The sequence below is a fragment of the Pleurodeles waltl genome, chromosome 3_2 (genome assembly GCF_031143425.1).
Source record: "Pleurodeles waltl isolate 20211129_DDA chromosome 3_2, aPleWal1.hap1.20221129, whole genome shotgun sequence".
NCBI lineage: Eukaryota > Metazoa > Chordata > Amphibia > Caudata > Salamandridae > Pleurodeles > Pleurodeles waltl.
This window is the reverse complement of record NC_090441.1, coordinates 39,495,728-39,520,490: the sequence shown is the minus strand read 5'-3', so window position 1 is coordinate 39,520,490 and position 24,763 is coordinate 39,495,728. Positions and strand designations below refer to the sequence as shown.

At 48.9% G+C, this 24,763-nt stretch overlaps 1 protein-coding gene across 2 annotated transcripts in view; it reads left to right on the top strand.

The window, feature by feature from the left end:
* The window catches only part of ZZEF1 (zinc finger ZZ-type and EF-hand domain containing 1), a 1,404,152-nt gene that overhangs the window by 970,576 nt on the left and 408,813 nt on the right, over window positions 1–24,763 (top strand). For both annotated transcript variants that reach the window (XM_069226690.1, XM_069226689.1), the window contains exon 43: window positions 15,580–15,776. In XM_069226690.1, coding sequence (XP_069082791.1) covers window positions 15,580–15,776 — 197 coding nt within the window. The remainder of the gene's footprint in view (window positions 1–15,579; window positions 15,777–24,763) is intronic.

The window sequence follows — 24,763 nt, the reverse complement described above, 5'->3', positions numbered from 1 at the left end:
CTGCTCCAACAAATCAGCATGGGACGACTCCTGGTGGCCTGCCACTCTAGGAGCCGCTCCAACTCCCAACTCCCACCACCCACGCACCCAACCTCGACTTCATACTGGACTCATCGCTTACTATGACCCGGCAAGTCAATGCCATCTCATCCTCATGTTTCAACACCCTCTGCATGCTTCGCAAGACCTTCAGATGGATCCCCATTGAAACCAGAAGGATGGTCACCCTTGCCCTCGTCACCAGCAGACTGGACTACAGCAACGCACTCTACGCGGGAACAACGGACAAGCTCCAGAGAAAACTTCAGCGCATTCAGAACGCCTCAGCACGACTCATCCATAACCTCCCTCGCCACAAACACATCTCATCCTACCTCAGGGACCTCCACCGACTCCCCGTCAAGAAAATGATAATCTTCAAACCCTTGATCCACGCTCACAAGGCTCTCCACAACGCCAGCCCTGCCTACCTCAACGAGCGTCTCAACTTCCACATCCCGACACGCCAGCTCCACTCCACCAACCTCGCCCTTACCATCGCCCCCCACATCCATCGTACCACAACCGGCACCAGATCCTTCTCCCACCTCGCCGCCAAGACCTGTAACTCCCTCCCCGTCAACCTACATGTGACCCAGGACCTCCTAACCTTAAGGAAGCGTCTCAAGACCTGGCTTTTCGAGCAGTAGCACCCCCCCCCCCAACAGCGCCTTGAAACCCTATCCAGTGAGTAGCGCGCTTAACAAATGATTGATTGATTGATTAATTGATCCAACCATCTAATGTTTTGCTGCCACCATTAATGGGTGCTAAGCTCATTTCTGCTCTCTCCCTTTCTATAGCTAGGATTTATTGCTCCAAAGCTAACCTTTTGGCCATCCTTGCTAAAAAGATGTCCTCTTCATTGAGGTTGCCCTCAATGATCCCAGAGGAACTGGACTCCCCTGTGGAAGATCCATGTCCATTGGGTCCTATCCTTGGAGACAAGGGTCTGGGACCCTGGTCTCCATAGTTAGGTGAGGAGGGGGATATCATCCACCTCATCTCTAACATCTTCCCTGTCTGAGTGGAGTTATTCCTCCTTAGCAGGGTGTTCCCTGATGTACTCTGCCAAGAGCTCCTGGAGCTTGACCTTGGTATGGTTGGAACCAGTTCTAATCTTTTTTAGTTTACAGAGGGTTCTTAACTCTGCCATCCCTAGATGGAGGTAAGGAGTGAGGTTGAGTTCCATCACTATTTCCTCGGAGCTGTTCATTTTGCTACTAAAGTTGGGATACTTCTAGTAACTAAATCCTAACTTTATAAAAACTATTAAACTTAAAAAGATATGCTAAAAGGGAATTAACAAAGGCCCTAGCAGGACTTTAAATTTTTTAGAAAAAACAGTCCCCACCGCTGATCCACCAATGTAGGAAGCTAGCTCTGTATATACTATATCAAAGTGAGATCTAGTGTGCACAGATTCCAGCGGTTCCCCAGAGGCTTGACAGAGGCAATAATAGATAAAACTAATTCTCTATTTGTGGTAGTGTGGTCGAGCAGTAAGGCTTATCAGAGGGTAGTGTTAAGCATTTGTTGTACACACACAAGGATGTTTTGTTAATTTATTGCTAGAACCACAAGATTAAGTTTGCAGTTAAGTACATAAAATGTAAGGCACTTTCCATAGTTATAATAAGAACATTGAATGGAATTAACAATGTATACGGTTTTCTTTAAAATGGCAAAAATCTATTTTAAAAGTGGACACTGCCATTTTCAACAGTTCCTGAGGCAAGAAAAGATAGTAAAGTTTTACAGATAAGTTTTTGACTTACAGTTCCTATCTTCGGGTTTTAGGTAGTCTGTCGTTGGGGGTTCATGTTAACCCCAAACACCCACTACCAGCAACGCGGGCCGGTTGGGTGCAGAGGTCAAAGAGGCACCATATTAAGGTGGGCTCCTATGGAGATGGGGGGTACTTGGAATCCGGTCAGCCAGCAGGTAAGTACCTGTGACTCTGGGGGCAGAACAGGGGAGTTCAAGAGAGGCCTAGAGGGGCCCCAAGTTGGCACCAAACACACACCCTCAGCTGCACTAGGGCGGCCAAATGCAGTGTACAAACAGGGCGTTGGGTTTCCAATGCAACTCTATGAGGGGATTTAGGGATCACTGAGAGGCTGCGGTGAGGTCCAGAGGGGGTGTCTAGGGCACACCGCGGGTCGGACAGGTAAGAGGGCCACCCGCTGGTCGATGCTGCACCGGGGGGCTGGTTCTCCAAGGCCTGGGGACTGCGGGTACAGTGGGTCCTCTAGGCATTGGATATCTTCGTCTGGGGCTCGCGGTCAGGAGGGGGTCCTCTGGATTCTCTCTGCAGGTGTCATCGTGGAGGTTTGGAGGGGTCAACCCGGAGGGGGGGGGGGGCCTCTTGCTCCTAATCGCCTGGGGACCCTTTCTTGCTGGGTGGCGCACCTGGACAGGTGCACTGGGATCAGGACTCACGCCTCCAGAGTGAGGTGGGAGTCCTTGGTTGAAAGTTTCTTTTTGGACAGAGCCACTACAAGAGGTCTTTCACTTCTCGTCTGTTGGCCGATGCAATGAGCTTGGAACATTGGTGTTCCAGGCACGGTTCCGCAGAGCTGTCGATGGGTCCAATTCTGAGCCTCTTCCCATTTCCGGAAGCCGGAGCAACCCCCGCTCAGTTGCAGAAGTTCTGCGAGGTCATATGCCTCCTGTTTGAGCAGGCTGGCCCTTCCGAAGCACCTTCAGGCCCCTCGGGGTTGAAGGAGGCCCCTTTAAGTTCCGCTCCGACAGCTACAGCCTCAGTTCCGATGGGGTCCCGTGGATCTGACCATGGATCGGACCAGTGCCGGTCTTGCCAACAAGACCTTCTCCGGCGCCGGTGTGACAATGATGCTCCCGCCGCCGCTAGCCCCTACTTATCCCCAACGACTGAGTCGGAACGACATCGCTTGATGTCAGCTTCAGCCCAACAGGGCCCATTGGTCCTAGGTTGTTGCCTGAGCGTTTCCTGGAATAGCCAGGCATGGGGGAAGAGTGTGAGAGGTCACTGTACCCTTCAGAATACCAGTTGGACACCACAGTATCCTTGGACTGGTATGAGGAACTAGGAGATGCCAGTGGGCTGGACACCTCTCCAGATACTGGTGTCTTGCTCTCTTCCGTCCCGATGCTACTGATGGGGGAGCATCTTTGCAGTGGTGGTGAAGAGGGCAGTGGAGGTTCTTGACATCAAACTTCCCTCTGTGGCGATCGAGAATAGCTGCTTGACGGAAGTGCTTCAGCCTGGGGCATCCTCATCTGAACCCCTATTGCTCTTTAATAAAGCACTGATTGATGTCATCTGGAAACTTGGTCCAAGCCCAGCAGAGGGTTCCTATAAAAAAGACAATTGGCCGCCACCATTACCCTCCTCCATGTGATCCTTGTTTCCTCACCCAACATTCCACCCCTGAGAGCTTGCTAGTCTAAGCCTCAACTTCCCATGGCGTGTTCCAGAATGTCCAGGCCAACATCATAGACATGCCCTTTGACGGGACTTGTCCCTTGGGAGAGGAAACAGATTCGGTGCAGGGGCGTCTCAAGGACTTGCCGCCTATGACCAAGTCCTTGGACCTCTCAGTACAACCTTGTCCCCAGTCTGCCTTTTGCCCCTTCTGTGGCCACAGAAGGGGCAAGTCACTACGCCAGCCCTATCCAGCCTCCGTCCTGCGCAAGCTTCCGATGCTGTGTGAGAACGTGAACATGGTTCATTCTGACACCGTAGGTCAGGTAGCCAGAAGTCGTCTGCCACCAACCCCGAGCAGCTGCAGCCTTTAATCCCGCCTGGTTTGGTTCAGCAAGACCATGGGTGCCTAGTTGGAGGAAGAATTCAACATAATTTCCACCGCTGGCAGTCCATTACATCGGGTAAATGGGTCTCATAAATCATTCAGCTACTCCTTTACAATATTCCTCTCCCCTATACCATCAACACAAGAACAGCTAATGGAGGATCATCTGTCTTTACTCCAAGAGGAAGTTACAGCTCTCTTGGCCAAGGAAACTATAGAGAGGGTTCTGATATCAGAAGTAGGCAATGGTTGTTATTCCTGCTACTTTCTGATTCCCTAAAAGAATAAGGGACTTCACCCTATTCCAGCCCTCCAAACCGTCAATCTCTTCCTCAAAAAGGAGAAATTCAAGATACTCACTTTGGCTCAGGTCTTGTCTGCCCTAGACCAAGGAGACTGACTGGTAGCGTGGACTTGCAGGATGCGTACTTCTACATCCCCATCTTGGCTGCCCACAGACATTACCTGTGGTTCAAGGTAAGCCAAAAGCACTTTCAGTACACTGTGCTCCGTTTTGGCCTTACCAGTGCCCCTCAGGTGTTTACCAAGGTGATAGCGTTGGTTCCATTCTACCCTTATCTCACTGTCTGCTGAAGGTGGCCTCCTGGCTTCAGCAGACATCCTGCATTCGCTGAGGTTCACTATCAACGTGCCAAAGTCACACCTGACTCCTTCTCAGGTGCTCCCTTTCATCGGAGCTGTTCTTGACACAGTTCACTTTCAGGTTTATCCTCCTAAGCAGCAAGCCCAGGATATTCAGGCTATTATACAGATGTTTCAGCCTCTGTCCTAGATTTTTGAAAGAAAGACTCTGGGGCTGCTGGTCCTCATGGCCTCCTGCATCCTGCTGGTGAATCATGCCAGATGGCATATGCAGGATCTGCAGTGGGACCTGAAGTTCAAGGGGACGCAACATCAAGGAAATCTCGCTGACATGGTTCACATCTTGGAGTGAACTGCAAAATACCAGCAGTTGTAGCTGACAAACCGCAATTGGGTCAAAGACAGAGTCCTCTCCCTTCCCCAACCGTATCTGACAGTAGTGACATTTGCGTCACTCCTGGGACAGGGTAGCCATCTGAGAGAGGTGGAGATCAGAGGACTCTGGTATTCGGTGGAATCGGGACTTCACATCAACTTGCGGGGGCTCCGTGCAATCCGACTAGCTTATAAAGCATTTCTTCCCTCTGTCACAAGGAAGTTAGTGCAGATGTGCACGGTCAACACCACCGCCGTGTGGTACTGCAACAAACAAGACGGGATGGGGTCGTAGACCCTTTGTCAAGAGGCCCTGCATTTCTGGACATGGCGGGAACAGCCAGGGCATAATCCTGGTGGTTCAACACTTGGCAGGTTCTCTGAACGCCAGGGCGGAGAAACTCAGCCGTCTGTGCTTAGTGGATCACGAGTGGCATCTCCATCCAGAGGTGGCACAAGGAGTCTTTCAGCAGTGGGGAGAGCCTTGTTAGATCTGTTCGCCTCCAAAGAGAATGCTCAATGTCAGCAGTTTTGCACGTTGGAATTTCCAAGGCAGCTATTGCTCGGAGACGCTTTTTGTCTTGTACGGAGTTCAGGCCTCATGTACTCCTTTCCATCCATACCACTTCTGCTCAGAGTTCTCAAGAAGATAAGGAACGACCAGGCCCTGTGGTTCCGGACCGGGCACGGAGAGTCTGGTAACCCGAGCTTCTGCATATGAGCATGGATCCTCCGATCAGGCTGCCCCTTCGGAAGGATCCTCTGTCGCAGCAGCAGGGGAGGGTCCTCCACCCAAGCCTGTCAACTCTCCGCCTCCTTGTGAGGAGATTGAGCAGCGACAGTTGATACCTTTTGACCTTCCTCCCGAAGTCTGTACCGTTACTCTGGCAGCTAGACGTCCCTCCACCAAGACAGTGTACGCCTGGCAATGATAAAAAATTGTAAATTATTGTACAGAAAATTATTTTGTTCCTCTTTCTGCTTCTCCTTCTGCTATTCTTTTTATCCTTACCCTTGCCCAGCAGGGCTCTTCTCTGTGTACCCTTAAGGGGTATCTGCTCTGTCTGCCTTCCTGCAGGCTGCCTAAGTTGATTGGCCCTCAATATCCCGACCAGTGGGTCCTGTTGCTGAGAACACCCTCGCACAGCCGCAATGCGCTCTCAGAGACTTATTTGCAAAGACTTCTGCTATAAAGCCAGACCCCTCTGTGGAACCGGTCTTGGAGGGGGCCACTGCCACGGATTAGGCCCAGTGGAGAGTGATGACACTCTGAGAAATGAAGGCATTCCTAGAGCACCTATTTGGTGTCCTCAGAGGGGATTTTGAAACCTTAAAGCAGGAAATAGTGACAGAGGTGAAGGAGCTGAGGAGGGAGGTTGGATACCTGGGGCAGCGAATAGATAAGCTGGAGAAGATGCAGGACGCTCATGAAGAAGAAGTAGACAGTCACAGGAGGGAACTGTTTGCCCTGCAAGAACGGAACCTAGAGCTGCAGTACCAACTGCTTACCATAAAGACAGCCTTTCTAGTGGCAATAATATCTGCCTGGAGGGCGAATGAGCGGCAGGCTTTATCATCCAAGCCTCCCTATCTAGATGTGTTCCCAAACAACATGGTGCTGTGCACCAGGGCCTCTTTCCTTCCAAAAGGGGTGACCTCCTTTATTTGGGACAGTCTGTCACCCTGCCCACCTTTTACGCTCCTCCACATCCCTCTGAAGAAGAGGAGCGACTCTACCGTCTGGACTCAAAATTAACGTTGTTGTTCTACCTTGACCGCACAAAAGAGTTCTAGGTAGATGCCCAACTCTTTCTGGGGATATGGGAATGTGAAGGAAAGTCAGGCAGCACAGAAGCGAAGCATTTCGCGCTGGGCCATTCTCTGTATCGAGATCTGCTTTGCCCTGGCTGAAAAGTAGCCTCTTTGCCCCTGGGGGTCCCTGAGACTGGTGGGTTCTGTCCTGAGAGGTGAAGACCGGCGGAGACAGTGTGTGCTGCGGTGTAACTTTGAACCTGTGCCATTGGAGCTGAGAAGAGGTGGCCTTGCCGCCAAGCTGGGGACGAGAGAGCCGGTGAGGAGGAGACAGGTAGTGGGGGGCAGTGACACCGATTCCTAACCCCACCTTATCTGCTCTGCCGGCGGCATCCCCTGGGCCCCAGGCGCTCTGCCCTCCCTCCTCCCTGCAGGCGGCTGAAGGCCTAATGCAGCAACGGATGGGCCCGCGGCATGATGAGGCCGGTGTCCCGAATCGTGGGGAGCAGTGAAGAGCGCCACCTCTGAGTGGAGCGGCACAGAGGCCGACAGTGAGACAGACCCACTGCTGCAGGCGTGTACCAGGTGGGGGAGCCCGGCCTGCTTAGCAGGCATAGACGCATGTGACTGGAGGCCCAATGGGGACCATAACTTGTAGAACAAATTGCAGCTGAATGGGGGGACTAGTCTGGAGCCCTCGCGGGAGCGTGCAGCTGGGCCCTTGATTCGAGCTGGCCTGGTGGCTGAGCTCGGCTGGTGGGCTTGTGCCAGGGCCTAGCGGTGTGGCGGTTGAGACAAGAAGTGCGAAGGGCCAAGTAATCTTCTGTCAGGGACAGCACAGACTAAGGCCCTCATTCTGACCTTGGCGGGCGGCGGAGGCCGCCCGCCAAAGTCCCGCCGTCAGGTTACCGTTCCGCGGTCGAAAGACCGCGGCGGTAATTCTGACTTTCCCGCTGGGCTGGCGGGCGGTTGCCTTCAGACCGCCCGCCAGCCCAGCGGGAAAGAGGCTTCCACGATGAAGCCGGCTCGGAATCGAGCCGGCGGAGTGGAAGCTGTGCGACGGGTGCAGTTGCACCCGTCGCGTATTTCACTGTCTGCACAGCAGACAGTGAAATACATTTAGGGGCCCTCTTACGGGGGCCCCTGCAATGCCCATGCCAGTGGCATGGGCACTGCAGGGGCCCCCAGGGGCCCCGCGACCCCCCCCTACCGCCATCCGGATCCCGGCGGTCGGACCGCCGGGATCTGGATGGCGGTAGGGGGGGTCGGAATCCCCTCGGCGGCGCAGCAAGCTGCGCCGCCTTGGAGGATTCAATGGGGCGGCGGTACACTGGCGGGAGCCCGCCAGTGGTGCCGGTCCGACCGCGGCTTTACCGCCGCGGTCGGAATCCCCATTGGAGCACCGCCGGCCTGTCGGCGGTGCTCCCGCGGTCCTCCGCCCTGGCGGTCTTTGACCGCCAGGGTCAGAATGACCGCCTAAGTTGATTGGCCCTCAATATCCCGACCAGTGGGTCCTGTTGCTGAGAACACCCTCGCACAGCCGCAATGCGCTCTCAGAGACTTATTTGCAAAGACTTCTGCTATAAAGCCAGACCCCTCTGTGGAACCGGTCTTGGAGGGGGCCACTGCCACGGATTAGGCCCAGTGGAGAGTGATGACACTCTGAGAAATGAAGGCATTCCTAGAGCACCTATTTGGTGTCCTCAGAGAGGATTTTGAAACCTTAAAGCAGGAAATAGCGACAGAGGTGAAGGAGCTGAGGAGGGAGGTTGGACCTGGGGCAGCAAATAGATAAGCTGGAGAAGATGCAGGACACTCATGAAGAAGTAGACAGTCACAGGAGGGAACTGTTTGCCCTGCAAGAACGGAACCTAGAGCTGCAGTACCAACTGCTTACCATAAAGACAGCCTTTCTAGTGGCAATAATATCTGCCTGGAGGGCGAATGAGCGGCAGGCTTTATCATCCAAGCCTCCCTATCTAGATGTGTTCCCAAACAACATGATGCTGTGCACCAGGGCCTCTTTCCTTCCAAAAGGGGTGACCTCCTTTATTTGGGACAGTCTGTCACCCTGCCCACCTTTTACGCTCCTCCACATCCCTCTGAAGAAGAGGAGCGACTCTACCGTCTGGACTCAAAATGAACGTTGTTGTTCTACCTCGACCGCACAAAAGAGTTCTAGGTAGATGCCCAACTCTTTCTGGGGGTATGGGAATGTGAAGGAAAGTCAGGCAGCACAGAAGCGAAGCATTTCGTGCTGGGCCATTCTCTGTATCGAGATCTGCTTTGCCCTGGCTGAAAAGTAGCCTCTTTGCCCCTGGGGGCCCCTGAGACTGGTGGGTTCTGTCCTGAGAGGTGAAGACCGGCGGAGACAGCGTGTGCTGCGGTGTAACTTTGAACCTGTGCCATTAGAGCTGAGAAGAGGTGGCCTTGCCGCCAAGCTGGGGACGAGAGAGCCGGTGAGGAGGAGACAGGTAGTGGGGGGCAGCGACACTGATTCCTAACCCCACCTTATCTGCTCTGCCGGCGGCATCCCCTGGGCCCCAGGCGCTCTGCCCTCCCTCCTCCCTGCAGGCGGCTGAAGGCCTAATGCAGCAACGGATGGGCCCGCGGCATGATGAGGCCGGTGTCCCGAATCGTGGGGAGCAGTGAAGAGCGCCACCTCTGAGTGGAGCGGCGCAGAGGCTGACAGTGAGACAGACCCACTGCTGCGGGCGTGTACCAGGTGGGGGAGCCCGGCCTGCTTAGCAGGCATAGACGCATGTGACTGGAGGCCCAATGGGGACAATAACTTGTAGAACAAATTGCAGCTGAATGGGGGGACTGGTCTGGAGCCCTCGTGGGAGCGTGCAGCTGGGCCTTTGATTCGAGCTGGCCTGGTGGCTGAGCTCGGCTGGTGGGCTTGTGCCAGGGCCTAGCGGTGTGGCGGTTGAGACAAGAAGTGCGAAGGGCCAAGTAATCTTCTGTCAGGGACAGCACAGACTAAGTTGATTGGCCCTCAATATCCCGACCAGTGTGTCCTGTTGCTGAGAACACCCTCGCACAGCCGCAATGCGCTCTCAGAGACTTATTTGCAAAGACTTCTGCTATAAAGCCAGACCCCTCTGTGGAACCGGTCTTGGAGGGGGCCACTGCCACGGATTAGGCCCAGTGGAGAGTGATGACACTCTGAGAAATGAAGGCATTCCTAGAGCACCTATTTGGTGTCCTCAGAGGGGATTTTGAAACCTTAAAGCAGGAAATAGCAACAGAGGTGAAGGAGCTGAGGAGGGAGGTTGGAGACCTGGGGCAGCGAATAGATAAGCTGGAGAAGATGCAGGACGCTCATGAAGAAGAAGTAGACAGTCACAGGAGGGAACTGTTTGTCCTGCAAGAACGGAACCTAGAGCTGCAGTACCAACTGGAGGATCTGGAGAACAGATCGCGGTACTCAAATATCCGCATCTAAGGAGTTCCGCTGCAGGCGATCTCGGGGAGTCTCAAGGGTTTGGTAATTAGCCTCTCTCGGCACATGGCCCCCACTCTGAAAGACTAGGATATCGTACTAGACCGGACCCAACGGTCGGGCCGGCCTGCCCGCACCCGGGGACAAGCTCAGGACATACTCACTTGTCTACATTATTATCAACAGAGGGAGGCTATCTTTGCGGCAGTCCGTGACCAAGCTACAATTGAGTTTGAAGGCCTTAAAGTAGGCCTCTTCCAGGATCTCTCTTTTGTGACCCTGCAGCGCCGCAGAGCTCTTCTGCCCATGACTGACGCTGTCGGGGAGAAAGGAATCAGATATGAATGGGGTCATCCTTTTCGCCTACAATTTGTCTGGCAGAATGAAACACGAAGTGTCCGCATGATGGAGGAGGCCCAGGAGGTACCTGATCTGCTCCTGAGGATGGGAGAGACTGCACTAGGGGATCCCGCGCAAGATCTGCGACCATGCACAGAGGGGGGACTTGGGAGAGACTGCACTAGGGGATCCCGCGCAGGATCTGCGACCATGCACAGAGGGGGGACGCCACGAAGTCAGAGTACGTCGATATAAAACACCCAAGCCAACGAACCTGGAGAGTAAGAAAGAGGGAGCTGCATTACTCAGAAGCTTGCGGACTCTGGACAATGCATCAGAAGCTGACTCAGGACATTAGGGCTATCCAGCCCAACTTTTGTAGTGTGCTGCCTGCTTGATGGCAGTAGACTGGCGTAGGCCACAACCTTAGAGCAAAGGATGAGGAGCGATGGAATATGGTGACAAACTGTACCCCACAGAAGTATTTGGCCCCGTTCCCAGGCGGGGAACTTTGTTAATTGTTTGTTATTGTTTTCCCACCCTTTTGGTGGTGACCAGACCGGGTGTATTGTCTGTGTTAAGGAAACAGGTAGATGTCATTCTCTGGGTTGGGGGGGCCTTTGATCAGACAGTTGGGACAAGACCTAACACTAGTTCCATAATACCTGAATGATATGCATACTTAGTCTTAATGTAAGGGAGCTTAACACTGCTGTGAAGAGGTTGGCTGCTCTCTCAATGCCCCGGGAGATGAAATGTGAGATCAGCTTGTTACAGAAAATCCACCTGCTAAGAGTAGACTGGAAACGACTATGGCCAAGATGGTGTGACCATCATTACCACTCATCGGGCGGGAAGGCAGGAGTAGCGATTCTGATAACCACACATTTCCCGGGAAAGATAGTGGCCACACAAGCGGAGATACCCAGGAGACTCCTCTCACTACATATTAACATTCACGATTGTACAATAACAGTAGAAAACGTCTGTGGTCCCAATGACCATCAGAATTTTTTTCTTAAAGACGCGATAAGGAGAGTTCTCCTTACACCGAACATAGATGTCATTATAGGGGGAGACTTTAATATAGTCCCGGACTCCCAATTAGACAGATCTGCCCAACGACACAGTCAGTCGGAAGCCTTTTCAAAAGGCTTTCGGGATTGGCTAGGCGAGGAAGGCTTGACAGATACCTGTAGATTACACCATCCACTAGACGAAGCTTACACCTTCTTTTCAGCGGCCCACCAAACGTACGCTCGAACAGACCGTTTCCTCACCATGCCGTGCATCACTTGAGCAGTGTCCCATTCAGAGATTGGGATGGCCTCTGTCTCGGACCACTCTACATTTTCTTTGCAACTCGCTTTCCCTGCAACCTCATTGAATATGAGACACTGGCACCTCAACACTAAAGCACTCACATACGATGACATCATAGCTGAAATTTGGGATACAATACACCATTACTTACTGATAAACGATACCTCAGAGACCACAATCGGTACACTATAGGAGGCACTTAAAGTTGTTCTTAGAGGTCAATTTATAGCCATAGCGGTGAGACTTAACACAATCAGACGTAACAAACGACAGCAGCTAGATGACTCTCTACGGGACTTGCAGGCCTCACATAGGCACACAGGGTTGATGCCGATAAGGATACTTCTAAACACGACCAGAAAACAGTTAAGAGCACTAGAAATGGACAAAGAAGAACACACCTTACTACATACGAAACAAAAGTACTACGTGGGGGAGAATTAGGCAGGTTGCTTGCTAGCACACCTCCGACGATCGCGGACGGTGAAGAGGAGGGTGGCGGACGACTCCTTGACGCAACAGGAGGACCAGATACTCAAGTTATTTAAAGAGTTCTGTGCGCCCCTCTATGTCACCAAAGATCTTGTTGCAGACAGAGTGGGGACCTATTTGGACTCGGTCCCCCTGCCCCAGATTCCACAGGTGGCTATAGATGCACTATTTGGGGACATTACCCCGCCTAGGTGCTCTTGGCTAGCCAGCGCCTCCAGGCAGGAAAGGCTCCGGGTGCTAATGGCTTCAGGTGGAATTTTATGAAGCCTTTGGAGCCCAACTGGCCCGCAAACTTGCAATGCTCTACAATGAATTGGGCGCTGCGGGTTCCCTCCCCCCTTTGATGAACTGGGCATGATAATGGTCATCCAAGACCCAAGACCGTGCTTCTCCTATCGCACCATCACGCTGCTGAATTTGGACATCAAGATTTTCACCAGCATTCTAGCCCACAGGTTTGGTCCCTACATATGCAGCATTTAATAGATTATCCCCAAGAAATTGTGTGCTGATAATACTAAGCGCCTCTGCCACTTATTGGACAAAATTAAACGTTCACAAATGCCGGCCATACTCCTCTCTATAGATGCGGAGAAAGCCTTCGAGTGGGTGCACTGGTTGTATTTACATGTAGTTCTGGAGCACTGTGGTTTGGGTCCCAGGTTCTGTAACTGAGTAATCTGTAACTATGATACACCCAGAGCGACGGTTAGTGTGAACAGAACCCTTTTTCAACAGTTCCCTGTCTCTAGGGGCACGAGGCAGGGTTGCCCCCTGTCGCCCTTATTGTTTGCCTTATACATGGAACCCTTTGCTGACTGCATAAGAGCACATCCCCACATCACAGGCATACCCATGGGTGGTAGGACACACAAGTTGGCCCTGTATGCGGACGATGTGCTTCTTCACCTGGCCAGCCCAAAGATTTCTCTCCCGGCAGTTATGGAGGAGTTGGCAGCCTTCAGTGAAGTCTCTGGCTTCAAATCTAATTTACACAAGTCATCCCTTCTGAAACTTACGCTACCAGAGGCGGACAGGGCCACCTTGGAGTCATCTCTGCTTTTCCCCTGGGCCACGAGTGGGATTAAATACTTGGGTTTACAGATCCTTCCTACAACGATAATGCGCTCTTGCAGAATGCCAAAACAGAATTGGCAGGGTGGAAGGCGTATGGCCTGTCCTGGCTGGGACGCCTAGCCACGGTCAAAATGATGCTCTTGCCGAAGGTGCTCTGTCATATGCACACTTTACCCCTGTGGCCGCCTTCCGGTGCACTGAATAAAATACACGTTTCTGGGACTATACATGGGCCAGGATGGGGAAGACTTAAGGATATTTAGCCCAGGGTGATGGGGGGCTGGGAATCCCACACCTGCTGAGTTATTACCATGCAGCGCAATTGTGTTAGATGGTAGAATGGCCACAGCCATACGCTGAGAAAAAGTGGTGCTTTATTGACCAAGCCATAGCTGGGGTACATATCTGGAAGATCCCATGGCTGCCTAAGAAGCACACTCCACTGGGTGTCTATATCTCCCCTATCCTGCGGGCCACAGTGGAGTTGTGGGACAGGGTCCGAGAGAGGAAGAGACTGTCCACCCCGGTCTCACTGCAGACCCCCTGTATTGGAAATCCGGATTTCCCACCTGCACAGAGCGAAACCTAAGTTGCGTCTTGGAGAGACACCAACTGTAAAAGAATTGGGGACTTTTTTTAATGCGGAGGAGATTATGGACTTCTCCCAGATAAAAGAGGACTCTGACCTTCTGGACACATCATATTTGCAATACTTAGCAGTCCGTCATTGGGTGACATCCCCACTGATACGACCTCACACGAGCAGACCCCTCACTCCATTTGAAAGATGGTTGCTTACGCGCATATCGGACAAACAACTCTTGTCAGACGTATACAGCTTCCTGATTACTCCCCGTATGCTACCCACACAGCAGCTAAGCGAAGATGGGAATCTGAGTGTGGTCGTTCATTCACAGACAGGGAATGGAGGGATATCTTACACCAAGCACGAGTCACTGCACGGACTATGTCTACTAAAGAAATGCTCCTAAAGATTGCTCATTACTGGTATTATACACCCATGAGGGTTGCCCGGTGGAGACCACACATCAACAGTAAGTGTTGATGTGACTGTGGTCAAGAGGGCACGCTTACCCATTTGCTGTGCCAATGCCCCAAAATGGTCTCCTGGGAAGCTGTCTTACAGGCGCTAGACAAAATTTACAACACTAGCATCCCAAGATTCCCTAGCAATAAACTATTGGGACTCCTTAACCCGCAGACATATCCTCTCCGGCGCTTAGAGGGGGTGGCATTACACTAGCCCTAGCGGTGGCTAAACACCTGCTACTTTCACACTGGGGCTCAGAGGTCATATCCACACACACTGACTGGTTACATAAACTATGGAACATAATGAGTATGAAAAAGTTGACAGCGACGGTGTTGAGCTAGCTCCCCCACGTTGATAAAATGTGGGGCCCGTGTATCCGATACTTATCACAGGAGTTTAGGGAATTGACGTGCCCGCAATATCGGTGTATCCTCCAAATGACCACATCCGACACAGACAGAACATAGGGGAGTTAGATACTGAAGACGATGGAGGACTGACTTCCTCAAGGCAGGCCTAAAGCATTCATTCCTACTGGTTTGCCATAGGACTGGTCACCAACACAAATGTTCTGTCCTCCCCCCCCCCCCCCCCTCTTACCCCCCCCAACACCGCCTCCAACTCACCCTCACACAGTTTTTTTCTTCCTGGTTGCTAAATTCAAGTCCCCCACCGACCACTTGATTGTTTGATATTACAAAATGAAAGAGATCTTAAACATAAAAAGCAGCCTCCTGAGGTCTTACGAGCCCATTCCACCAGAGGAAAAGCTGCGTCCATGGGGTTGGCTCATGAAATCCCAGTCCTGGGCATCTGACACACATTTGTCAGACACTACTGACTGGGCAGTCAGATCTGCAGAGATGGGCATTTCATCTGTTTGGTCCTGCAGGACTCTTTAGTATAAGCGAATACACTTCACTTCATGGCTCTGGTGTGTAGAGTTGTGAAAGTAACTGATGTCAGTGCGTCTGGGTGGCGCCCCTGTGTGTGAGCACAATGTCACTTCTGGCCCCAACAACGCCTTGAGGAACCCAACAAAACCACCCGATGACTCTCAGAGGTACTGCTCACGCATAAATCTTCCAGATCCAATCTGACGCCTGGGAAATTCAAAGATAAGGAATCTGCAGCTAGATATTGTCTGTACCAGATAATGCGTCACCGAAGGTAAGTAACTTGTTCATGCTGCACTCTACCGTACAACATGTTGCTCTTCCTATAGCAAACTAGAGGAAACTGCATGCATTTTATTTTTAAAGGTCATTTGTTTTACTGTTTTGCAGTGAAAGACTGTCAACTGATCCATTATTGTGATGATGAAAGTTCTGACCTCCAAGCCCAGTTCAGACACCATCTCCAGCATCTGGCATTTATAACAAGTCACCTTTTGCAGACCAACTTGGAAAGCTCCTATTCAGAAGCAGTAGAGGCGACATGGGTCCTGTCTCTTGCTCTAAAAGGGCTTTATAAAACTGTGAAGGTAAAGTAAGTTTGATGCATGATTTTGTGTACTTATTCAGGTTATCCTAAATCTCCAAATTAGAATGTATTCAGTGGTGGTTATTTTTTTCTATTCCATATTACCTTGTATGCATGTTAAAAACAACCTATTTTGAGAACACTGACATTCAATGATCATACAGGCTCTAACATCGATATCTGTCTGTAAATTAAAATTCAGTTGCAGATGAGATATGGAAATGTTGGAATGAGCATCTGCAGAAACAAATGTTTCATTTTTTGTGTGTGTTTTGTATCTCAAACAAATGCATGCTCTCATTTTTAGACCTGGGAACAAAATGTTATATTGATGGTTACATTTTATTTAGAATATTTATGACTAGAGAACTATATTCACCTAGCACTAGCAAACAGATTGCAACAGATAATTGTAGGATATGTTCCACAGAAGAATGTGCCGTCTAATTTTCTGTATTTTGTGACTCACTGGAACAGTATGACATTGACAAATAAGGACTGAAGCACATACTTATCAAAATGACAGCCCTCTCTCAGGTAAAAATACAAGCAGTAATGTTTTGAAAAGGAATAGAGAAGACCTGCAGCAACTTAACAAATCCTCCATCAGAACTCACTCAGAGCAAAGTGGAAGCTTTCCAGCTCAGTTAGATCAAAGGCATATATAGGTGCATCCTGCTATCTAGGTCACTGCTTCCTAATCTTTTTAGAACCACAATTCCATTTTTAAACGACAAACTTTTGTGACCCACCTAGCTTTAATGGACACGAGGCAGGCGATTTTTTAATGTAACTACGCATCATGTGGTAGTGCACAGTAATTTACAGACAACACATTTTCCATTGGCATTACCAGTAAATTTAACAGACATACCATTTTACTGATAAGACTATATTGCACACAAATTATAATGTGTGGAAATCGGGTTTCAGTGAGTAGCTATCCTTTGTGCATCACCAAGTGAAAGTGTATTGATTTGTTGTGATCCTATTAAAATCTTTATTTCCTTCACACTTCAGAACTAAAAAAAAATGTGCCTCATTTTTGGTTTTCAAACTGTTGGATGTGTACAGTTCATTTACAGGTATTTACTTTTTGTTTTACAAAAAAATACATCCTGCAGCCTTTCCATTCACACTCCCTTTACCCCAGCAAGACTCACATAATTCACTTTACTTGTCTTTCTCTGACTGCAGTGAGAAGGGTTTCCCATGTTAAGAAATAAATGAGCAGCAATTTGTCAGAAGACATAGCCTGACATTTGAGCTCTTTCTTGGGAGTGCAGGAAATGTGATAGGAAAGTACTGAATTAAAGGTATCTTTATTGTTTGGACTTTCGTGACCCACCATAAATTGGGTCACAACCCACAATTTGGGAAACACTCATCCAGCTCAAAATAGATTTGAACAACATTTATGCCCATGTTGAAATGGGTTGCTTCCTGAGAAGGTTAACTTACCTTGTACAGACATGTCTGGCAAAAAACATTTATGTCCTAAAATTAGTGGCTAAGAAATTCTCTATGTCTAAATATGCAGTCTTACGTTATCCTTGGATAAAGTAGGACAGTGTAAAATTAATATATTCTAATATTATCTTTGAGAACATTTAAATACAGTCACCACTTAGGTAAAAAGAAAGACCTTACACAATGCAAATTTAAGATTGTTTAATGAGGAGAAATTAGTAATCCTTGACACTGCCTTACCATCTCATCAAAAGTAATAGCCAAGACATACGCAGTTTAAAATTAGACATATTTCAGCTAACATGAATATAGAGGTTCACATTGTTTTCCAAAAGTAACAAAATAAGTTATTTTAAATCCTGGAGTATACCAACAGTGGTATGGAATTGTATAAAATATTGACTTTACCATGAGACGAGATGCTTTGGAAACGTCCTTGTCCTGTAAAAAAATAAATAAAAAAATACTCCATTTATTTTTAGTCATGCATTGAGATGTATGAGTGCTTTGATAATAACCCCTCAGATTATTCTAGAAGTCATATTATATTGGGTTTTTGATTCGGGTAAGGTCCTGGTTTTTGATCCTTCATTGCTGGACTTGCAGGACGGGAGTCACAGAGGCTTTTCCTACGTTTTCAAGTTAGCCATGCACACTTCCAGCTCTCATTACTCCCCTTTTACCTCACCAGGACACCTTGTGTGTTCACAACAATGATGGTGGTAGGCACTGTCCGCTTTTCAATGCTTGTAATAGTTGTCTTAACATACATCAATGACTGGATGCTGAAGACATGCTTGTCTTAGTCATGCCCAATCTATTAACCTTGTTCAGATTTTCCATCAGTGCGCCAAAGTCATTCCAGTCTCATTCGCAGAGGCTCGGTTTCATCAGAGCCATCATGGATACCATGTTCTTCTGAGCTTTCCCTGCACCTTATCACATCCTGGACATTTTGGCTATAATCCTGATGTTTCAGCTTTTGTCCAGGGTCTCATTGAGAATGACTGTGAAACTTTTTGGCCTCATGCATCCTACTAGTGGACCATGCCTGGTGGCACATGCAAGCTGTACAGTGGGATCTGAAATCTCCATGGTCTTGCACTAAAGGAACATGTCACATTCCATGCATGTGTCGGAGGAGACTGCAACACAGCTGCATGGTGGCTGCTGGCCTACAGTTGGGCTGTTGGCAGCCCCCTCTTCTTACCCCACCAAAAACTAACGGTCATGATGGATGCATCGCTGCTGGGTTGTTGAGGTCATCTGGATGAATTAGCGATCAGAGGACTCTGTCACCACATCAATATGTTGGAGCTTGGGTCGATTCGATTGGCACAAAAGCTTTTCTCTCAGCCTTCCAGGAAAACTGTTGCAGGTCCTCATGGACAACACCACTGTCATGTGGGACTGCAAAATGCTGAGGATATGCAGCTGTCAGTCTTCTGCAACTCTGTAACTGGCTGAATTGTCAGTGCATCTCACTGGTCATACACCACATAGCCAAGGATAGGGCTAGAATGTCTTGCTTTGTGCATCTGTCCTCTCATTTGGCTGCCACTCCCAGGTGATGTCCTGAAACTGCACACAGGTCTGCACAACTTGTAGCCACATGCTTGGAGATTGGCAAGCAATACATAGGGCTGGATTTGGTACTCAGAGGACCGGTTAATCTGTCACAACATTGATGGATATCCCATCCACCGAAATCTTTACCCCATTACATTCTGTGGGATTTAGATTTTGGATGGACTATGCACCACCATTGTGATAAAATAACCCGTCAGCTGAGTGCTAAATCAGTCCCTTAATCGCTTTCGATTCTACTCCCGAGGTAGTGAATATAATTTTAGCAGCCAGGTATCCTTCCACCAAAACCATCCATGATGAACACTCGAAGAAGTTTGTTGTTTGCTGTGCTTCTCGGCATATCCAAAGTTTACAAGCCCAGATGTGTGGTATTTTTCTTTTTTTCATGTTGGTAGCCCATCAAGGCCTTGCTGTGGCTACTGTTAAAAGTTGCTTATCAACCTTATTGGCTTGTTTATGATTGCCTGCTTGGCCATCTCGTTTTGATCCTGCTGTGTTTTTAAAGACTGACCCACATGTTTCTGCCAAAACCTTTTTTGATGCTTTAGTGGGACCTGAATTTGATTCTCACATTCTTGATGTGTACCCAATTTGAGCCTATGCACAGCTGCCCTATAAGTTTGCTAACTCTGAAGGCAGTCATAGCGATCACATCAGCTCATTGTGTGGGTGAGTCACAATCATTAGCTGATCACCAACCATATGCCGCCTTTTTACTGGACAAAGTATTTCTGAGGACTAAGGCAGTGTTTCTCCAAACGTTGTGATGCTTTTTCATATCAGGTAGTGTATTAGCCTGCTAGTGTTCTTTGCACTGCTTCATCCGTCCTAGGAGGAAGAGAGACTTCATTGTTTGGACCCAGAGAGCTATGAGGTTTAATCGCACCAAGGGCCATTGGGTAGGCCATCAGCTCTTACCGGGGGGGGGGGGGTACGCACATCGGCTTTAGATGAATTGTACTTTGCATCAAGATCTGCTATGGGATGGCTATGAAACAGCCTCCTACAGGCCTGTGGGCTCATTCCACCAGAGCCAAGGCTACTACCACTATGCTTGTGCATGGAGTAACTGTTTAGGACATCTGTCAGTCAGCCACATGGTCTTCAGTTCACACATTCACAAAGCACTAGCCTCTGGATAGCAGATCCGGCAGAAGCAACAATTTTCCCATCCAGTCCTTCAGGACTTTTCTGACCTAAACCATTCCACACATGCACCCCCTGGGAAGGTACTGCTTTGGTATCTGTTCAGAAGGTGAGGAAACTGTGGTTAGAAGTATCAATCAGAAGTAAAAGTCACTTACCTTGTCTAAGCACAGAATCTGCACCAACCCACCTACCTTTCCGTTCTTTGCAGTGGATCTAAAAACACATCTAAAAAGGTCCTAATTACATATCTGCACCCTGGCAAATCTGGATTCATGCAAGGGTTCGTGTCTCATGGCGCAGACAGACATTGGAAAAAAATACTTCTGTGCCAGATTGACAAAGGGAGGGAGAGAAATGGAGGGGGTTTATATGTACCCCTGGTATTGCTTCAGGGGCGGGATGAGCCTGATGCGGAGCTGCACTCCACCACCTACTGGAATGCAAGTGGATTGCTGAGGAAAAATTTCCAGATCCAGTCTGGCACCTGGTGGTATTCACAAGGTGAGGAATCTGCAAGTAGATAGGGTATCCACCAGAAATAGCATTACTAAAGGTAAGTAACTTGTTCTGTTCAACAAAGAGTTTTCAGAAGCCAGTAAAAGTTACAGGAAGAATAAGAATGTTATGCTTGAATGCTTCTGTCTCTTGAAACTGAGGTGGGGTCCCATTAATCAAGAGTTTTATAACTAACCTCTACAGAATAAAATTGAAGGCAATATTTGTGATTACCAAGTAATTAGGTGCACTAGCACTGGAATTATGTTATCCTAGAATGGATCCAGCAAAGCAGACTTTTGTGATTTCAATTTGCTTGTAAGTAGAATCATTTTTTGATATTGACCAAAAGCCTGGTAATATTGAGAATTATGGCAGTGATTCATAAATATTATTTAAGTTAAAAAATAACATGCATATTTTCTGATGCAAAAATAGAATTTAAATGGAATGGGAAAGTTTGCCCCATGGCCATCTTCTGCAAAGTCTTATTAATTCCTGAAAGTTGTAAAATCTGCTTCAGCGCAAGGACATACACATGCAGTGCTCTCTAACTGCAGATTTACCACCTTGTGAATATCCCAGGCACCACATTGTATCAGGAGAATTTTCTTCTGCAATTCCTGGCTCTGTTTCAGATCCTTCCTGGCCTGTATGTGACGTTGAACCCCTACAAAGTTGCCATTTCCATGCGCTGACTTTCTTTTTGCACCTTTTGAGGATTTCTCCCCCAATTCTTTTCTCCTTTGACAAACAAATGTCAGAGATGGATTCTCACAAGGTCTGTCTGTGCTGATTGGGCTCCTCTCAAGACTTGGCATTGTGCAACAAGTGCACTCAGATGAATCCAAAGGCCATCTGGGTCTGAGAGGCCAAGCTCTAAGTCACATAACATCTCTGAAAGATTTCAAAGGCCTGGTCTTACTCAAAATTGAAGACGCAGATGCAGTCTCATTCCAGACATGTTCTTCTTGCAGGTCGAAGTCATCAGGTAAGTCGAAAAAATCAAAGTACAGCTCCTCCTTCTACCACCACTCCTACCACATAAAGATGAGTGCCCCCAGTGTACTTCCAAGTCAAGGTTTTCGTCTGTGACCTCAGAACAAATCTCAGCTTTGATCCCGATTCAGCCAGAGTTCACAACTCCATCCACTATGCAGGAACTAGTCCTGGCCTTCAAAGAGGCAATACTATAGATCCTTGGTACCCTACTAGATTCCTCTTAAGTGTCTTCGGCCATATGTAACTGAGGGGGGATCCAGTTGCTCTGCTGCTGAGGGATCCATTCCTGACACCGTCTGTGTCCCTCAACCCCAGTCTGGAGCTGACACCTACCCCAAGATCCATTACGACACCACAACTGACACCGGGGCTCAGAGCATCTGCGCTGGCAGCAACTCCACAGATGCCGGAAGAGGAGCGGATAGTACTTCTAGACTTAGGAATAAATCTGCTGCGCCCTTGGCCAAAGTTGCACTAACATCAACTCTTAACTTGTTCAAATTCTGGGACATTTCCTCTCAATTATAGGTTCCCTAAACAAGACGATGATGCCAGTGACACCTCCTCACAAAACAGCAAAGAAAATCTCTTTTTGGACCTACAAGTGGCTGTGGTCTTGACACTTCACATGATAATTGTCTCCACTTTGTTACTCGTGGTCCCTCAACAGAAGAACCTGCCTCCTTCGCTGTAGAGCAGCGTAGATTCTAGACATACAAATACTGACTATGGAGTTCAAAACAAACTTCCTAACTGAGGTCCTGCAGCCTGGTCAGACTTCCCAGGAATCTCTCCTTGCCTTTTAATGAGAATTTAACTGACTTACTGTTGGGCGCATGAGCAAGCGATGACCTTTCCCAACCGTCAGTAGGCAAGTAGCGAGAAGGCATTGGCCTGCCCCGGAAGACCCAGCTTATCACCTGTAGCACCCAACACAGGAGAGCCTCATAGACTGGGCTTCTACCAGCAGACTGAACCCTGACACGTTTCTGACCATCCCCTCCAGCCCAGACAAAGTTGAAAATCATGGAAGCATTTGCCAAATGCATGTTCTCCTCAGCCAGCATCACCCTCAGATCCATTAATTTCAGTTGCTTCCTGTAAATACGATCTGTATGTGTTGTGGGACATGGTAGCTGACATTCTGCCACCAGTCCCAGATGACCTTTGGACTGAGCTGCAACAAATAATACAGGATGGTTAAGACACAGCAAAATACGTCATCTGGGGCCTAGACATTGCCGACTGTTTGGGTTTATGAGTCAGTACCAGCATGGTGCTTCGGGGGCATGCTTGAATTCACTCCACTGGAGTTCCTGCTGTGTCCAGTAATCCCCAATGAACATGTCATTCTATGGCAACCATCTCAAGGCAGACTCAGCCCCTAGTGTGCTTTAAGGTGAGCAAAGCAACAGCGTGCTCCCTTGGACTTTCACCACTGATGTGGCAGCTTCCGCCAATAATTTCCACCCTTTCTGATGCTTTGGAAGAGGGTTCCAGAAACAGCCACCCCAGATTTTGCCCCTGCAACAGCAGACCTCCCAGGTTTTTCAAGAAGAGATCGGGGATTCAGTCTTCAGCGTCCAGTCCTCCAGGAGGCACAAACTACCCAGTCTTCCACCCCCTTTTGCAGCTGCTGAAAAAAACACTTTTGTCGCCCTTGGCAGCGCACCATTGCCCAGTACGAAGTCGGTCTTCCTCCATCATAGACAAATGGGTGCTCCAAATTGTTCTGAATCGATAAACCCTCTCCTCCTTCTCCACCCCATCCAAATATACTGCCTACACCAGAACAACTTGAATTCTTGAAGTGCGATTCAAGCTCTCTTGGAGAAGGGTGCCATAAAGATGGTCCTGCATCAGAAGTTAGAACTGGTTGTTGTTCCTGTTGCTTTCTGGTGCTGAAGAAGGATGGAGACCTCTGCCCTTTTCTCAATTTTCGCCCTCGGAATTTCTTCCTCAGAAAAGAGAAGTTCAGAATGCTCAACCATGCCCAAGTTCTGTCTTTCCTTGATCCAGGAGTCTGGATCGTGTCATTGAATCTGCAGAACACCTAGCTTCACATCCCTGTACTGCAGACCCACAGGTTCTACCTCTGGTTTCAGGTAAGCCATGAGCACTTTCAGTTCTCATTGTCCAACTTCGGTCATACCAGTGCATCTCGTTGATCATAAAAGTGATTATGGTGATCGCTGCGCATCTTCGGAGGTTTGGAATACCAGGTTACCCATACCTCAGTGACGGTTGCTGAAGGCTGGCTCAATTCAGAAAATAATGGGCCCTCTCTAGACGATGGTCAACCTGTTGACATCCCGGGAGTTGCCATCAGGGTGCCAAAGTCACACCTAACTCCATTGCACAAGTTCCCCTTCATTGGAGCCAATCTGGATCTTTTCAAAGCCTCCCTTCAACCTCAACGTGTATGGAATATTTGGGCTTTAATTCTCATATTTCAGCCTTTGATTGGGTGGCAGTGGAAGCAGCTCTGAGGCTTCTTAGCCTCCTGCATCCTCCCAGTGGGACAAGCCAGGTTGGCACATGCTGGCACTGTAGTAGTATCTGAAGTTTCAGTGGACGAAGTACCAAGGAAACATTTTGCATTCCATACAGGTTTCTGAAGAGACTGCAAAAGATGGGTTTGAGCTCAAGACTCCTGAATGCCTTCCCACCTCTACGTCTTTTGCCCAAAGTTCTGAAGAAGATCAGGAATGACCAAGTGTTCCCAGTGACTCTGCTCTGGGCAAGGAGAGTGTGGTACCCAGAAATTCCGGCCGTGAACATCTGTCCTCCCCTTAATGAGGACCTCCTGTCACAGCAGCAGGGCAGGGTCCTGCTCCTATGCTTATACAATCTGCACCTCCATGCTTCGTTATTGAGACAGCCTACATCTCCATGCTTGGAGAATGAGCAGCAGTAGTTGACAACTTTTGATCTCCCTTACGAAATAGTGAGTGTCCTCTGACTAAAACAATCTGTGAGACACTGGTAGAAGTTTGATGTCCTTCCCGATATATCCAGCCTTTACCTGCACATCTTACTGGCATACTGCTCTTTTGTTTAGCCTAAGCCCAGTATGGCCTTGGTGAGCTGATAGGTAAAGGTTATTTATTGCCATTTTCAGCCTTTTTGCATTTACCTGATCAACCATCTTTATTCAAGTCACCTTTTGTGATGCATTTTCTAAAAGGGTTGACCTACATGTTCCCACCAATACCACTTGTGGTGCCTCAGTTGGGACATCAATCTGAATCTCACTTTTCTAATGTGTGCTCCATTTAAGCC